Source organism: Microcebus murinus, chromosome 2 (genome assembly GCF_040939455.1).
Source record: "Microcebus murinus isolate Inina chromosome 2, M.murinus_Inina_mat1.0, whole genome shotgun sequence".
In the NCBI taxonomy this organism is placed as follows: domain Eukaryota; kingdom Metazoa; phylum Chordata; class Mammalia; order Primates; family Cheirogaleidae; genus Microcebus; species Microcebus murinus.
The window spans coordinates 100,773,079-100,790,795 of NC_134105.1; the positions used below are offsets into that span (position 1 = coordinate 100,773,079).

At 43.5% G+C, this 17,717-nt stretch overlaps 1 protein-coding gene across 1 annotated transcript; it reads right to left on the bottom strand.

Moving 5' to 3' along the window:
• Positions 1-219: 219 nt before the first annotated feature.
• TDRKH (tudor and KH domain containing) lies at positions 220-16,006 on the bottom strand. The gene is made up of 14 exons (XM_012767616.3): positions 15,884-16,006; positions 8,425-8,573; positions 7,636-7,742; positions 6,385-6,574; positions 5,200-5,339; positions 4,782-5,103; positions 3,804-3,964; positions 3,462-3,634; positions 3,186-3,250; positions 2,744-2,895; positions 2,417-2,518; positions 2,045-2,141; positions 1,124-1,215; positions 220-940 (listed from the first exon to the last, which is right to left on the bottom strand). The coding sequence occupies exons 2-13, from the start codon at positions 8,546-8,548 to the stop codon at positions 1,163-1,165; spliced, it is 1,686 nt and encodes a 561-aa protein (XP_012623070.1). The 5' UTR covers positions 8,549-8,573; positions 15,884-16,006; the 3' UTR covers positions 220-940; positions 1,124-1,162.
• Between the last annotated feature and the right edge of the window lie 1,711 nt (positions 16,007-17,717).

The following is a 17,717-nucleotide window of genomic DNA, read 5'->3' on the forward strand; positions in this document are numbered from 1 at the left end:
TTAGGTGGGGTCTTATTCACACAGCAATGGGTGCTGGTTCTTAGTGAATGGTTATATCTGAAGTAACTTTAGGGAAAGGATATGAATGTGTACGTGAGTGAACACTTGTTTCACTGATAGGCTACTTTACCTGAGGAGGTTGGCAGGTTGGAGGTTACTAGATTTATGCTCAGAAAATACTTTCCCATAGCCTGTTTACACCTTGTGATTCAATAAGCATTTGGTTTTAGATTTTCTTGAGAACTTTATTCAGCAAAGAATCCCCCCAAAATGATTTAAACAGAACTATATATGTTCTCTTTGGGTACATGTGTATCTATACATATGAATATTATGTTAAGCAATTTAGAATATTTCCTGAGCTTCCTCTCCCCTTTTAAACTAAAGTTTACAGAGAAATAGCTGGAGCAGTTTCAAAAACCTGTCTCCAATAACACCAACAATTGAGGGTAGGAGGTAGTATTCTCTTCTTACTTCAAGGCTTTTTAATATAATTATGCTGATTTTTGCCTTTGCCTCCTGACTCAACTGTAGTCTGAGCCCCCAGGCTTTGAGCTTACCACTCAAAAACTTCCTCTAACCATAGTCACCTGAGAAGGGGAGTCAGAAGTTTACAGAATCATCACTTCCAATGACTAAACTCTGGCTGTTTCCCAGCCTCAAAAAACACAGCCTAGCAGCACTGTGCATTCTGATTGGCAGAGGCGACCAAGCCCGGAGCTGAACAGTCTGGAACAGCAGTACTCAAATGCTGGAGGCAGGGGGGAGAAATTGGAGTTGGAGTAGGGGGAATGTGTCCGTTTTCCTCTGCCCCACACTTTTTGGTAGTCCAATGGAAGGAGAAAACGAATTTGGTCCACAGTAAGCCAGACTGTGTAACGTAATAAAGGACTTCATGGATGTCTCTTTATCACAGACTTCTCTCTCCAGCCACCAAATCCTGCCAAAGACACAAACACACAAAAAGCTTGAAAGGGCTCAATCTGACAGCAAGTTAAGCTATAGGAAAGCAGCTACAGAGAAGTATATTAAGACAGGGCACAGGGAAGAAGGAATCAAGCAAGGCCCTGTTGTCATCCTCATTACTTTCCTGTTGCTATAGATAGATGATGGCTCCACTCACACAGCAAAGCAGATGGCTGAGCCAGCTGAAGTCCCAACTTCAGAGCAAGTAGTCGTCTTCAAGGTTATCATCACCAGACATAGAGGCAGCTTCTATAGAGTAGTGAGGAGAAAGTTAGACACCACCCTGTTCTAGCAAGGCACTGCTAGTGAGGCTCAGGAGAAAAATGGGCCTCTTGGTGCTCAATGATGTGACTGAGAACCAAGCCTTAATTTCCCTGGTTTAGAAAAATGAATTGAGAGGCCAGGCGTGGTGGCTCATGCCTGTAATCCTAGCACTCTGGGAGGCCGAAGTGGGTGGATCATTAGAGTTCAGGAGTTCAAGACCAGCCTGAGCAAGAACGAGAGCCCATCTCTACTAAAAAAATAGAAATTAGCTGGACAACTAGAAATATATAGAAAAAATTAGCTGGGTGCATAGTCCCAGCTACTTGGGAGGCTGAGGGAGGAGGATCCCTTGAGCCCAGGAGTTTGAGGTTGCTGTGAGCTAGGCTGACGCCAGGGCACTCTAGCCCGGGCAACAGAGTGAGACTCTATTTCAAAAAAAAAGAAAAACATTTCTGGGAGGCCGAGGCAGGCGGATCGTTTGAGTTCAGGAGTTTGAAACCAGCCTGAGCAAGAGTGAGACCCTGTCTCTACTATAAATAGAAAGAAATTGGCCAACTAATATATACAGAAAAATTTAGCCAGGCATGGTGGCGCATGCCTGTAGTCCCAGCTACTCGGAAGGTTGAGGCAGCAGGATCACTTGAGCCCAGGAGTTTCAGGTTGCTGTGAGCTAGGCTGATGCCACGGCACTCACTCTAGCCTGGGCAACAAAGTGAGACTCTGACTCAAAAAAAAAAAAAAAAAAAGAAAAACAAATTGAGAAAAGGTAAAGATAACCTCCAAAGATGCTCTAGGTAGGAAATTCTGTTTGTACCTGATAAGCTGAGGCAGGACAGGGTATGTGGTATCTCTCCAGGGCTCTTTTTGGTCTCAGTGAGCATGGTGCTGAGAGAAGCATCTGTTTCTGTGGCCTAAGGGGAAGAAAACAGGAGATAGAGAAAGAACATGCTGGCTGATGGGAAAGGAGACGCCATCCTGTCATTTTGCTCAGGGCATGTGGTTAAGGTAGTTGAGTTTGGCTGCTAAGGGGGATACAATGCCTCCTTAGATCAACTGGAGCAGTTCACAGTCCTTAGGAAAGCTAACAAGATATCATGACTAGAAGCCCTCATGGTCTCTCCAGGCACTATATTTACTACATTTTGCCTGGAAAAAGCACCCTAAATGACAGTGATGGCTCACTCACCACATCCTTCAACATGTCTGGGACAGCTCCGTTTTCTTCCACGTCTTCAGGAAGCTCAATTGCGTATCCTTTACGAACTAATTCTAGCCCAATATCAAGTTTCTGAAAAGAAAAATGAAGAGGGAATGATGTTCTCTCTGTAAGGGTTGGCAAATCTGAGGAAACAAGGCAGAAGAGCTAGGATTGACACTTCAAAAATATTCCTTCAGTGGGATGGTGAGCAGGATCTTATAAAGTTGGAGTAGTTTCAGATAAGGGTTTCTGGGAAATAACAGCGGCTATAAATATACTGAAGATATAGTGAGCAAGGAGTCACTCCAATCTTACCTTCCCATTGCTAGTATCATATAAGTAGATCTTTGGCCAAGTTGAGATCCCAGTCTGGACATAGCTAGAGATCTTGGCCACAAGGGGCTTCCAGTCAGCACAGTGAGTGAGTCTTTCAAATTCATCCAAAGCTTCCTCTTCCCACTGTTCACCTGGCAAAGATTGTGTAAGGGTAACTCAAAAGGGGTCAGTGCTGACAGGGGTAGGGATTATACCCTGAGGGAAGTGGGAACTACCCCTTCTCTATTCAGGAAAGCACCTATGTGTTCTCTGGTGGGGCTGGGTCCAATGGTGGTGCAAGTTTCTGGCTGCTGCTCTCTAGCGATAGTGAGGAAAAGTCCCCAGAATTCAAAAAGTCTGGGAATGTGAGAATTCCTCCCATGTGTGGTATGAAAGTTATTCTATTCAGAGGCAAAGTCAATAGGTGGTGTGGCCAACTTACCTGAGGGGGCGATCCGGGCCAGACTACACTCTATTGCTTGAAATGGAAGGCTTAGGAAGTCACTCCTAAAATGAAAGAAACTGAAATTAGAACCCTAGGGCCAGAGGTACCTTCTTATACTGCTTACTTTTAGGCAGAACCAACTAACCCAGCTCTCTGTAAACAGGTTCTCTTCCAAATCCCCTGGTGAGGAATGCCAACAGCTCACCACTCTACGGCCAGGACTGAGTCAATAGTTGGGATTCCAGCTGACTCCACCCTGGCCTCTGCACTCACCTGAGAGCCCTAAGGTCCTTCAGTGGGCAATCTCCATTATCTCCAAAGTCAACAAAATAGAGGTCAAAGTTCCCATTTTCCAAGGTGCCCAGGACCTGGGCTCGATACCAGGAACCATTTGTAAGTAAAGGTGCTGCTACGATATCTCCTATATGCACAGTCAAGTCTTCAGGCTATAGGTGAGGGATGTCAGGAGAGGACAGAGTTACAAAGTGGTAGGCTGGTAAACAGTGAATAGCAGGAGGAAGAAAGAATAGTTGCATCAAGGAAAAGACGATATTACAATGAAAAAGATATGTCCCTTTTTCATCAAACCCCAGCCCTATCCTTATGGCAACTCACCAGACTATTTTCATAGTGTTGGGTCATTTCATTGACAAGCTTATCCAATTGCAGGCTGCGGGAACCAATGATCTGGATCCAGAAGTGGTTAGGGTGTTCAGAAGCAGAGACATAGACTTCTAGGTACTCATCAGCATGGAAACTAAAGTCAGGACTAGGAACTGAACACAGGGATAAGGATGGTGGCTATATCAGAACAATTTCTGGTTGGACTGAGGACACTGCATCAGAAGAGTGAGGGGTACAAATACCAAATAGATGTTACCATTTTAAAAATGGCTGAAGGGACAACCGGATGAATCATACCAGAACATCCTAAAGAAAAATACTAAGCTATCTTCTGTACCTTTCCATGTAACTCAGTACTAACAGTTTACATTCTTAGTCATGTGTCATGTATTACAATCAGTCACCAATTATAATGAAGGTAAACCCTCCATATACTAGCTGCAGCATGGATTAGTAAAAAGCAACCTAGCTGTCACATGGACAGCAGCAGATATGGGGCTATTCCAGATCTCATTCTACCATTGACTCATCATGTGACCCTGGACAAGCCTGTGAGCCTCTTGGGGCCCTGGTCCTCTCTGCCCATGCTAGTACCTATGTATAGGAGAGAAGGCTTGAATAGTGATGATTTTCAAAAACAGTAATTAGAAGCAAAAAATAAAAATAAAAAATTTGAGAATTTTACTTGTTTATAAAGTAGGTCTGGAGAAAGAATATCATGTAAATTCCATTATTTGATGGAATTTACTTTTTACAGACTAGTTCCTGTGTCAGTGTATTTCTTTGATTTTCCTTTATCAGCTGGTTTATATTCAGGAAAATATTATTTTAGCATTAATCCAAGTAACATATTACCAGATAGACTTATAGATGTAGTTATGAAAACAGAAATTATTTTTTTATTGCTTATTTTGGGTTATCTAAACCAGTATTTCTATATGCCATATTGTTAACAGCTTTGTTACATACTTTCAAACATAGACATCTCTGGAATGGCCTGGGCTCCAGACTTTTGAATGCTGTCATCATTAGGTTTCTCCCAGGAACCTTCTTTTGGCTCTACAACAGCCATGTCACCACCTCCTTTGTGGGGAGTAACTGCCTGGGGTGTGGCCTGCTCTGCACTAGAACTGGTGTTTTTCCATAAAGCTGGGTCTCCAGCTCCATCTGGCTCTGTCACTTCCTCTCTTCTCACACTGATTGGCTGCTTGCGTGGGACTCTGGTTTCTGCAGAATGTGCAATTCTCTTCCGAAGTTCTTCATCTTCTGAAACTTTTTCCAGTATCAAATGCTGTGGAAAATAAGAGAAAGGATGATATTCTGACCCTGGATGGAATAAAGGGCTCTTCTCATTCCTAGGTATGATTCAAGTCTATCAGCTACTTGCCTTGGCTGCTGCCACTTCCTTCTGTGTTCCTGAGATTTTTATAAGTCTTGATAGTAGTAACGTCCCCTCTGATTCCTTGTCACAGGTAATTTTGGCTCCAGAGGCCTTACAGATAGAACGAATTGTCTCACCGCCTCTCCCTACATTGAACAATACATAAAAACCCGTCCTTTCTTCCTGGTCAACCTTAACTATGAAAAAAATCACTATTTTGTGTATATTGGGAGAAGGGAGTCCAGTTCTTATTTCCAAACTGAACAAAACGTAAAATGCTGAACAGAAAGCAGGAAGCTACTGAAATCATCACTGTAGGAAGAATATTGGATTCTTTATGTTATCCATTTTAAACTCTACACTTAGGCTAGCTTAACTTCATGTCATTTTCATATTTTTGATCACTCAGCAAGGCCACACTTTACATTCCCAGCTTATAAAAAGGTATGCTACAGGGTGTGTCAGAACACTGGACCAGGCTGGGCATGGTGCTTTATGCCTGTAATCCTAGCACTATGGGAGGCCAAGGCGGGCGGATTGTTTGAGCTCAGAAGTTCGAGACCAGCCTGAGAAAGAGTAAGACCCCATCTCTACCAAAAATAAAAAAAAAAATAGCCAGGCATGGTGGTGCATGCCTGTAGTCCCAGCTACTTGGGAGGCTAAGGCAGAAGGATCGCTTGAGCTCAGGAGTTTGAGGTTGCTGTGAGCTAGGCTGATGCCATGGCATTCTAGCTGGGGCAACAGAGTGAGACTCTGTCTCAAAAAGAACACTGGACCAAGGACAGGACATTTCTCTGCCTCTAACAGCAGCACTAAGGAATGACCTAGGGGAAAGTATAATAGGTACTCTCTAGAGCACTATGTTGAAAGATTTTGGATAACATGAGCATCCCTAGCTTCCCTTTAAAAATTATAAGATAAATACATAAAACAGAGAATCCAGAACCCTTCTGGAACCTATTTGTTAAGTTCAGATCATATGACTTCTTAAGGTAATGGATTTTGTTTTACCACCAATTCTGTAAAAATAAGTAAGTAAGTAAGTAAAGCTCTTGTCTCAATGTCCCTGTCTATTTTTTTCCTCAGTAAGGTAAAAGGGGAATAGGCCAGGAAAAAAACCCTTGGGAAGTTATGAAAGAAAGGCAAAGGTAAAGAATACAGTAAACAGCAGAGGAAGCCATCCAGTGGTACCTATGATTCTGCCCACAGATCTCTGGGGAACTGAGAGTTGCTCAGACACTGGGGTGTTCTCTGTCAGGATCTGATGAATTGCTGCTTTGGCCTTGCACACCTGAACAGGAAAACCACTGATAAGCAGTACTCGCTCATCGCCTACATCCTCTGTGTCCACATCAATCCGAGCACCTGTCTGTTTCCGCAGCTGCAGAGAAAAGGACATGTAGCAGTACGTTCTGGAAGACCTCCTATTTGGGCCCAGCTAAGGACACTCTGAAGCAAACTGTGGAGGTACAAAGAGTTGGCCGAAGACATTAGCTAAATCAGGTTGCTATAATCAGTCCTCAATTACTTGTACTTAGGGAAGGAGATTAATAACAAAGGTAACCCCAAATAGCAGCTAATTCAAAACCGTTTGTGTTTAGAATGCTTTTCTCTCCTAATTTTATTTAGACTGAAGAACAAAATATTTTGTTTTCGTGACATTTCAACCATGGAAGATATAGAAAAAAATTAAAAAATAAAAAATAAAAAAAACCAATGCTTTCATGATTTACACAAGAAATAAAATAGAAAAAAAAATTTAAAAAAAGGAAGATGGGGCCGGGCGCTGTGGCTCACGCCTGTAATCCTAGCTCTTGGGAGGCCGAGGCGGGTGGATTGCTCAAGGTCAGGAGTTCAAAACCAGCCTGAGCAAGAGCGAGACCCCGTCTCTACTATAAATAGAAAGAAATTAATTGGCCAACTGATATATATATATAAAATTAGCCGGGCATAGTGACGCATGCCTGTAGTCCCAGCTACTCGGGAGGCTGAGGCAGAAGGATCACTCTAGCCCAGGAGTTTGAGGTTGCTGTGAGCTAGGCTGACGCCACGGCACTCACTCTAGCCTGGACAACAAAGCGAGACTCTGTCTCAAAAAAAAAAAAAAAAAAAAAGGAAGATGGTAAGAACAGGCAGCAATATTTACTGTCAGTTAGTGAATTCATTAATTCCATAGTAGAAAAGAATAGTTCAAGCAATTCTATACTGAATCATCCAATCAAAAACACCTATTTCAGGCTAAGTCATCTATTCTGTAGGGGGTACTCCTCTGTATAAAGAAAATAGCATAGTTACCTCAAAAAGTTCCTGTACTTGTTCTTTTTAAAATATACATAGCATGGCTGTGTTTTGTGATATGGGGTCAGATTAAGAGGAAGGAAACAAAAGATCAATAAATAGACTCAATCCCTGGGAAAGCCGATTGCCTGCTCACACACTCACCTGTTTAATATTGGCTCCTTGCCGGCCAATGATGAGCTTCACAGCCTCCTGGGGAACTCGCATCTCTATCTCGATGTCATCCTCCCCAACAAACGTCAGCCGCTCTTCTGCACAGATCATGGCTCATCAGATCAGACTCAGATAACACCAAATAACCTACTACCAGCCTTCCCCTAGATCTGGCTGTCAAAGAGACACTGATCCGAAATATAAACTGAGGATCTCAACCAGGATAACAGGGAGAAACAGCATGTGGGTGGGAATTAGAAGGTTCCTAAAACACTAAAGATAGGAATTTTCTCTGGGACACTGTTTCAGATGCTAAAGCGGGAAAAGCAGACTCTGCAAAGAGGAGGTGCTGGAAAAGAATGAAAGCCAAAAGTTGCCCAGGGCATTCACTGGGCTCAGAACCTCTCCTGACTGATGTGTACATAAGTCATCTTTCTAGGTCCTATACTGTAAGTCCAGCCTTTGAGGAAACTGACTTCTCCTAACAATTAGAAGGAATATATATATATAAAAATAAGAGTATAGAAATAAAAAAAAAACACCCATTGCTGCATTAATGTTGCTGAAGGAGCAGATGAATAGAATTATAAAATGAGTTCATTTCATAGACTAGCTTCGTAGTAAGAAGATAGGAAAGAAGAAACCAATAGTTTCGGTTAAAGATTCCTCACAGAAAGCCAGCTGCACCCCAACAATACCTGGTCTGGTAAGGAAAGAGTTTTCATCTCAATTTAACCAGGCAGGAACATAGTTTGAACATTTTCACACCCACAGCCATACCTCTGCTTTCCCTATACCTTCGGTATAGGATATAGGCAACTGTTGCACTGGCTGGGATCCCGAGGCCCAGGGCTATTTTCTGAATAGTGGACAGGCTTGTCCAAGAAGTCCGTTCAGTGGACATTTTCTGCTGTATTTCGACTTACATTCTGAAACAAGCAATCAGGGAAAAGAAAGCTTTCATCCAACACTTGTATGACTTGCAGAGAAGCATGGGAACACGTTAATATATTATTGAAAAGAATACTACCTACCCCACCCCCCCATTTCAAGAGCTCCAGTAATTCCAAAATCTATTTCATGTAAAAGGCCTCAGGGTATTTTTTTAAAGTTAGCAGCTAAGGTACACATATATATATATGACTAAATAAAAGCATACTTCATTTTTCCCCAAGGAGAACTATACAGTTATCAGTTTTACATGACAAAAGAATAAAAATATTAAACAAGTCAAATACTAAGAATATATATACTTAGGCTGGGCAAGGTGGCTCACGCCTGTAATCCTAGCACTCTGGGAGGCTGAGGCGGGCGGATTGCTCGAGGTCAGGAGTTCAAAACTAGCCTGAGCTAAGAGCGTGACCCTGTCTCTACTATAAATAGAAAGAAATTAATTGGCCAACTAATATATATAGAAAAAACATTAGCCGGGCATGGTGGTGCATGCCTGTAGTCCCAGCTACTCAGGAGGCTGAGGCAGTAGGATCGCTTGAGCCCAGGAGTTTGAGGTTGCTGTGAGCTAGGCTGATGCCACGGCACTCACTCTAGCCTGGCAACAAAGTGAGACTCTGTCTCCAAAAAAAAATAAATAAATAAATAAAAAGAATATATATACTTAGATTTAATATCAAATGATTTACAATTCCTTATCTAGGGTGGGTTCAGTGGCTCATGCCTGTAATCCTAGCACTCTGGGAGACCGAGATGTGAGGATTGCTTGAGCTCAGGAGTTCAAAACCAGCCTGAGCAAGAGTGAGACCCCATTTCTACTATAAATAAAGAAATTAGCCAAACAACTAAAAATAGAAAAAATTAGCCGGGCATGGTGGCACATGCCTGTAGTCCCAGTTACTCGGGAGGTTGAAGCAGGAGGATCGCTTGAGCCCAGGAGTTTGAGGTTGCTGTGAGCTAGGCTAATGCCATGGCACTCTAGCCCGGGCCACCATGCCTGGCTAATTTTTTCTATATATATTAGTTGGCCAATTAATTTCTTTCTATTTATAGTAGAGATGGGGTCTCGCTCTTGCTCAGGCTGGTTTCGAACTCCTGACCTCGAGCAATCAGCCTGCCTCAGCCTCCCAGAGTGCTAGGATTACAGGCGTGAACCACCGTGCCGGGCTCTATGCCCTCTTTCTCTTGGTTCTTCCTATTTCCCTGGAGGGTGCTTTTGAATTTTGGGCTTGTGTTCCTGTGCCCTCTAATCCATTATTGCCACTCTGCTCTCTTTGGGCAATTTCATCCACACCTGCAGCTTCAATTACTACCTATGTCAATGACTCCAACACCATAGCACCCAGCCTGATTCAAAAGCTCATCAAGTCTCATTTAGTCCACTGCAATGGCCTTACCAACTTTCTTGCTATTAGTCTCTTTAGCGCTGTATCTTCATTTCGCCGCCCAGCAAATCTTAACATGTTCCTCACTATATTTCCTTATTCCACATAGTTTCTCATCCTCCCAATTATTTCTGACCTTCTCTTCTCACACCTCTAGTGCTTTCTCCAACCTCTCTCAACTGATGTCCTTGCATCCTATTTCACTAAGAAAGTAGAGCATTAGCAGAAAATTTCCATTAGCTTCCATACATTGACCCACCTACCTTCATGTGTGCCTAAATACTTGCTTCTCTCTTCTGTGACCATGGATGAACTGTCTCTGCTCCTAGCACTGAAAGTGTTGTTCCACCAGTTCTCTTTCCTTTCCATGTGTTAATGTTTTCCTCTCTACTGGATTTTTCCTTAAGCAAAGACCCTGCCTTCTTAAAGAAAAACCTTTCTCTATTCCACTTACTCCTTTGGCTATTTCCCATTTCTTTCTTTCCTTTTACAGGAAAACTCAAGGGAGTCTCAATATTTCTGTCCTGAATTTTTTTTTCTTGAATTCACTCTGTCTGCTTTCCTCAGGGTCACCAATGACTTTGCATTGCAAACCTGAAGAGCAATTCTCAGTTCTCATCTTACCAGACCTCACCACAGTATCTGGCACAGCTGGTGGTTCCATTTTCTCTGAAACACTTTCTTCCCTTGGCTTCCCCTACAGCACACCCTCCTTGTTTTCCTCCTCCCTCTCTGGCTGTGCCATACGTCTTAGTTACAGGTTCTTTTCACTTTTCTAACCTCTTAAACACTGTAGCACCCCAGGGATCTGTCCTTTGCCTTCTTTTCTGTTCCACTTTACTTCCCTGGTGATTTCAGCAAGTCTCATTCACAGCCTGGCTTACTATTTTTTTTTAGACAGAGTCTTGCTCTGTTGCCCAGGCTATAGTGCCATGGTGTCAGCCTAGCTCACAGCAACCTCAAACTCCTGGGCTGAAGCAATCCTACTGCCTCAGCCTCCCAAGTAGCTGGGACTACAGGCATGTGCCATCATGCCCAGCTAATTTTTCTATTTTCAGTAGAGATTGCGGGGGGGGGGGGTCTTACTCTTGCTCAGTCTGGTCTTGAACTCCTGACCTCAAGTGACCCTCCCACCTCAGCCTCCCAGAGTGCTAGGATTACGGACATGAGCACCACCTTGCCGGGCTCCACAGCCTAGCTTTAAATCTCACCTATACGCTGATAACTTCCAAATTAATAGATCCACTTAGGACCTTTTTCCTCAATTCCAGGTTTGTATATCCAACTGCTTACATGGCGTCTCCATGTCTAATAGACATCTCAAACAGGTACAACACTGAGCTCCCGGATCCACCCACTTCCCATCATCTTTGCCATCTCAGTAAATGGCAACTTCATTCTTCTATATAATTCCTTAGTCATCCTCTCTTTCAAACTGTACATCCAGCCTGTCAGCTAATCTTATTCACTCTACTTTCAAATTATCCAGAATCTGACTACTTTTTACCTCTGCATTGCTATAAGCCTGCTCTAAAATACCATTTTCTTTTGCCTAGATTGTTGCAATTGCTTAATTATGTCTCTGCATTTACCATTGTCCAGTTTATTCTCAACACAATAGCTGAAGTCAAATGACATTACTTACCTGCTCAAAACCTTGCAGTAGCTTTCCATATCACTATGATTAAAAGTCAAACTTATAATACTCTACGAGGTCTTCATCTTGATTGTCTCCCCATTAGAATATAAACTCCACAAGGGCAGAAATTTAGTTTCCTTCCCCAGTGCCTAGCATACAGTAGCCACTTGTGACTACTAGTAAAAGGGTATCTGATATTCTTCTGAGTCTGCCAGCAAGAAAAAATAGATACTTTTTCAATAATAATTTGTTGAATGAATGCCTTACTTCTTCAGTGGCTCTCTGTTGCCTCAATGAGAACTCTTTAATGGCTTGAAAGGTTCTTTATAATCTGACTTCTATCATCTTCATAGCCTCATGTTCTTAGCCCACCTCTACCTGGGGAATAGGGTATGTGCTTTCTTATGTATCCTTGCTCTGACACATTTCACTTCTGTCTTCCTACTTAGTCCATCTCATATACCTGGCAAAATTCTGTTTCTTCAAGTCTCATCTTTAATACCACCTCCTTTTCTGAGGCCTCCGAGATTTCCCCTAGCTCATTTATTTATTTATTTTTTTTTTTGAGACAGAGTCTCACTTTGTTGTCCAGGCTAGAGTGAGTGCCGTGGCGTCAGCCTAGCTCACAGCAACCTCAAACTCCTGGGCTCAAGCGATCCTCCTGCCTCAGCCTCCCGAGTAGCTGGGACTACAGGCATGCGCCACCATGCCCGGCTAATTTTTTTTTTATATATATATATATCAGTTGGCCAATTAATTTCTTTCTATTTATAGTAGAGACGGGGTCTCGCTCTTGCTCAGGCTGGTTTTGAACTCCTGACCTTGAGCAATCCGCCCGCCTCGGCCTCCCAAGAGCTAGGATTACAGGCGTGAGCCACAGCGCCCGGCTGCCTAGCTCATTTAGAGTGAGCTTCTCCTTAGATCACATTGCTCTGTGAATGATACCTCCATGATCACACTTGTTCACAATGTATGTAATTGTTGAGCCTGTTAATTGTTATGCCTGTGTCCTTTAGACTGCTGGGATTGGGTTTAATTATAGACTGTTTTCATTTATGAGGTTTATTCCTCCAAGTCACTAGATAAAAATCTGTTTTTTTCAGACAGGGTCTTGCTCTCTTGCCCAGCCTGGAGTTCAGTGGCCTCATCACAACTCACTGCAACCTCAAACTCCTGGGCTCAAGTGATCCTCTCACCTCAGCCTCCTGGGTAGCTGGGACTACAGGCACAAACCACCACGCCTGGCTAATTTTTCTTTTTTGTAGAGACTGGGTCTCACTATTGCTCAGGCTGGTCTCGAATTCTTGGCCTCAAGCAATCCTCTCACCCTGGCTTCCCAAAGCTCTAGGATTATAAGCGTGAGCCACTCCTCCAGGCCAGCTTCCCTTTTTAGACAGGCTGCAAATAAAACCTTTCACCACTCCGAATGTTTGCGTGGTATCATGTAAACACCTTTGTATATACCAAAGAAAAGGAAACAAGTTTGGTTTCATAAAGATTTTTTGCTTAAATAATTATTGAATACATAACCCCAAACTGCTACTTTCCTACATTAATAGATTATTTATTTTGGGTGTCTAGATTCTTTTATCTTTTGGTTACTTCATATATTTTCTCATATGGTCTCTAAAGCACAAAGCTTGTCTTATTAATGTCCCTCAGTTAAACACTGCTAGCTGTTATGTGCTGAGCACGCTGGGGATGGAAGGAGAAACAAGAATTCCTGCTCTGAGACACAGTCTTTTAGGAGAGATAAATATCAAAACTAATTAGATGGCAATGCAAAGAGAATGCGGTTGGCCCTCCTTATTTGCAGATTAAGGAGAAAAAACTCAACAATAAAAAGTAACAATATAATACAAATTTTAAAATGCAGCTATTTACATAGCATTGACATTGTATTATAACTAAACTAGAGATGATTTACAATATATGTGCGTAGGTTATATGCAAATACTATGCCATTTTATACAAGGGACTTAAGCACCCTTGGATTTTGGTATCTGCAGGGGTCCTAGAACCAATCCCCTGGAGATACCAAGAGGAGGGACAACTGTATAAATTCTTGGTCAGTGCAACAGTTGAGTGGAGCCAAAACTTAAAAGGTTTATTTCTTAGATGGTTCATAGTTGAAAACAATCTCATTAAAGTACAACTAACTTTTCTTCTACATTCAAACCAATAAATATTGAGTATCCAATATGCTTGTCCCTGGGAACACAATACTCAGGATAGACTTGGCTACCTTCATGGAGCTTCCTGTCTGGCATGGAAGGTCTTGAAAGACAGGAGTCTTTAGGTATTAAAGCCTTTGGGAAACTGAAAGAAATCTAGCCCTGTGAACAAGAACAACAAACAATCTGCACTTTCATGCTGTCTGCTTTTAACACCACCTTTCTTGCTATAATTCATGTTTCTAGGGCACAGATAGAATTTTAGAACTAGAAGGAACCACAGAACTTATTTGATTCTATTAATAATGTTGCAACTTGGGAAACTGAGGCTCAGGGATAGGCTTAGGATTTCCCCAAGGTTGCACAGCTAATTAGTCATTTCTATACAATACAGTGTGCAAAGGAAATAAGTCTGTTCTGAAGGCCAGTCATGATCACAACTTTTTACAGAGGCCCAAAGGACTAACAGCATTTTTTCTTCCCGTTCTGAAATAATTAAGTTCAAAGTAAAAGGATATCTGATATTCTTCTGGCTCTGCCAGCAAACCTTCTCAATCCTGACCCCCTACGCTAGGTTGGGTTTCATTGCTATGGGCTTCTGTAGTATCCCAAACATCCCTTTATAACACATGCCATGCTTCTAATTCTTGATTAACAGCTGTGTCTGTAGCAAGATGAATTGAAGGCAGCACAGTGGGTGCAGGGAGAACAGATTAGTCCAGGTGTCAATGATGGTGATGGAGAGAAGTAGATGAATTATAGAGTTTTTCTAAGTAGAATACATAAGACCTAGCAATTGATTTATGAAATGGTAGAGGGTAGAACCAGGTTTCTGGTTTGAGTACCTGGTAGACGGTGGTGTTTGAGATAGACTGTTGATTTGGTGGGTTGAGGGAGTGTATCATAAGATGAAGGTACATAAATTTGTTGGGCAACTGCTATTTGAACCAAAAGCTAAATTTCACTAGCACCTATTCAGATATTACAAATAAGTTTGTGCTGAGTTATCAGCTGATGTCTCAAAGAATATCTACTTGATTAAGTATAGTTTTGTTTATAGTTTGCATATCTTTTCAGTTATAAGTTTCTCTTAACGAATGAAATAAAAGTGGGAAATATGATGGAAATGGGGATAACTGTATAGTACTGAATGCTAGCTGTTTGATTTTATTACTTAAAATTGAAAGAGAAGGAAGAAAACACTAACTTAAGACCACAGTTTCTAAGGGGAAGCTAAGAAGAGGAGACATCTGCGGGTCATCTGAATGAGAAATGTGTCTAGGTAATGGTTTTCAGTAAAAGTAAACTTTGAAGTTTCCTGACATTTGTATTAAACAGTTGTCAACAGCTTTCTAATAGGAATAACCAAGGCATACATTTATATTATCATTTCAAAAAACATTCAGGAGACAAATCACATTCTGAGCTCCACGCGGGCAAGGGTATCTCCTTCCATTATCTCCTAATAACCAGAATCTACAAAGTACCTAAAACATGGTAACATGCTTGTTAAGTTGAAGCTGCTCATGCAGTTTTCTCATCCTTAGTAGCTTTATTTTAAAATCATGAGTAAAAAAGAGCCTCAACCCATTTCTCTCAAGCTAAGGATCTAAAATAAGGCTTTGAAATGAGGATCTCCAGCTGATCCTCACGATGATACCTGCATTAAGGAATAAAAAACCCCAATGTATTATTCTGAATTCTCTAAATAGCCATCTCTAATAGGAAAAAGCTGGAGAAAATTAAAAACAAAGTGATAAACTGATGGCGGTTCCCAGTCTCAAGAAGACCGGGTCAAAGAGTTCAAATTGACTCGAAGGAAACGTAAACCCTCTGGCACCCAGACCACTGCGTCCTAACCCTAGGACCGGAGCATTCCCTTCGGATAGAGTTACTAGCTCTGGGGAGGGTAAAACTACCCCCAAGTAGCGCCTCACAGCCCGGGGCTCTGACACCCGCCCTGGGCCCCACACCCTCATCTCCACCCCGGGCGCGTCCGACGCCTCCCCTTGCCCTCAACCCCGCATTTCCCATTCCCAGTTGCCACGGCTGCCCACAGCCCAGCCACCCCCAACCTCGAGCTCGATTACCGCTCCTCCAGAGTCAGTCGTCGCGCGCTCCGCCTCGCACCTCACCCCAGCGGCCGCCACCTCTCACCACGCACACCACGACTCTCAGCCCAGCTGGCGGCGCTTCAGCCTCCACCTCCCCGCCCCAGCAGCCCGCCCTCACCAATCAACACCCCGCTTGCAGTCCGACCAATCGCCTTCCCCTGCCACAACCAATCCTTCTGCGAGCTGCTCCTGAGCGACGTAGCTGCTGCTAGCTAATGCCCAATTACCCGGATGGAATCGTAGGCCGGCCCACCCTGGCGGCCAATGAGGGCCAGAAAAGCAGATGTTGCTAATTGAGATTGCACCTGCTGAGAATTAAACAGCCAATTAGAAGCTTCACGGAGTCCTCAGCCCACCTCTAGGCCAATTACCGAGAAGGCTTCCGTCCCCTAAGCCTTGGGGGGAAATCAGCGCGCCGGAGGCTGGGACCAAGGAGTGAGGGGGTTCAATCACGCATGGGTGTCATTGTCGCATATTGGTGTCTTTGTACAAAGCCAGTGCCACTCCACAACCCAGTGACCATTGGCAAAGCGGCCTCATAATGGGCAACTTGCGCTCCATCATTGTTTCTCTTGCGATCTTTTGCATCCGTCGGTTCCCCATATAGCGACAGGCTCAAGAGGCATGGAAAACTTTTTTTTTTTTTTTTTTTTTTTTAACATGAAATAGACTTCGTAGATGGAGAGGTCAAGGGGAAGGCATTGCGCCGCAGAGAGCGAGGACCCACTCTTCTGTTCCTCTGCCGCGGCGTGAAAACATGGTGCGGACCGAAACGGCAGCGGGAGAGCAGGAGACGAGACCGAGTTCCGACCGCAGGGGTAAGGGAGCTGCGGGCAGCGGAGGCGCCAGGGGCCCGCCCCTCCCTGGGGATCGAGGGCCACAGGTCGCGGCCGCAGGCCCGAAGACTCCAGCCCAGGGGCCGTTTCTGTGCGGACTAGCGGTTTGCATTGGAAAATTGGATTCCAGCCGCGGTCCGGGTCCCTGGACCGTTAAGAACGGTTGGGTCCTGCCGCCGCCTCTGCGCCGCGGGGCCTCACGAGCCCAGCTCGGCGCCCTACCTGGTCCACGCTGTTCCCCGCCCCGCACTCGCCCTCGGGGCAAGGGGCCGGCACTCCTAGTCGTTGGGAGATCTGCCGCTAATAGCACTGTAGCTAATAGCACAATGCCTGGCACGTGATGAGCACGCAAACGTTTGTTGAATGAACGCAAGATTGCATCTTTGGTCAATTAGGGACACGTCTTTGGGCCTCGGTTTTTTGTTTTATATTAATTTAAAAATGTGTTTTGAATAAGTGATACATGCACGTTCTGCAAAATTCAAAAGAAACAAAGTGATGACACTGAATAATATTCAGTGCAGCGAGTGTTATAAGTTTCTTGTGAATTTTTTGTCAAGTTAACGTATATGCGTAAATAATGACCCAGTTGTTAGCATACATACTATTTTGCAACTGACTTTTATATAGTCTAGGAATCTTTCCATAGCTGCACCTATCTCCCTCATACTAACAGTTTCATAGGATGCCTGAGGGATATATTAACATATATTGGCCGGGCGTGGTGGCTCACGCCTATAATCCTAGCACTCTGGGAGGCCGAGGCGGATCGTTTCAGCTCAGGAGTTCAGACCAGCCTGAGCAACAGCGAGACCCCGTCTCTATTAAAAAAAATAGAAATTAGCTGGACAACTAAAAAATATATATATATATATATATTAACCTATATTAACCGGGCATGGTGGCACATGCCTGTAGTCCCAGCTACACGGGAGGCTGAGACAGAAGGATTGCTTGAGCCCAGGAGTTTGACG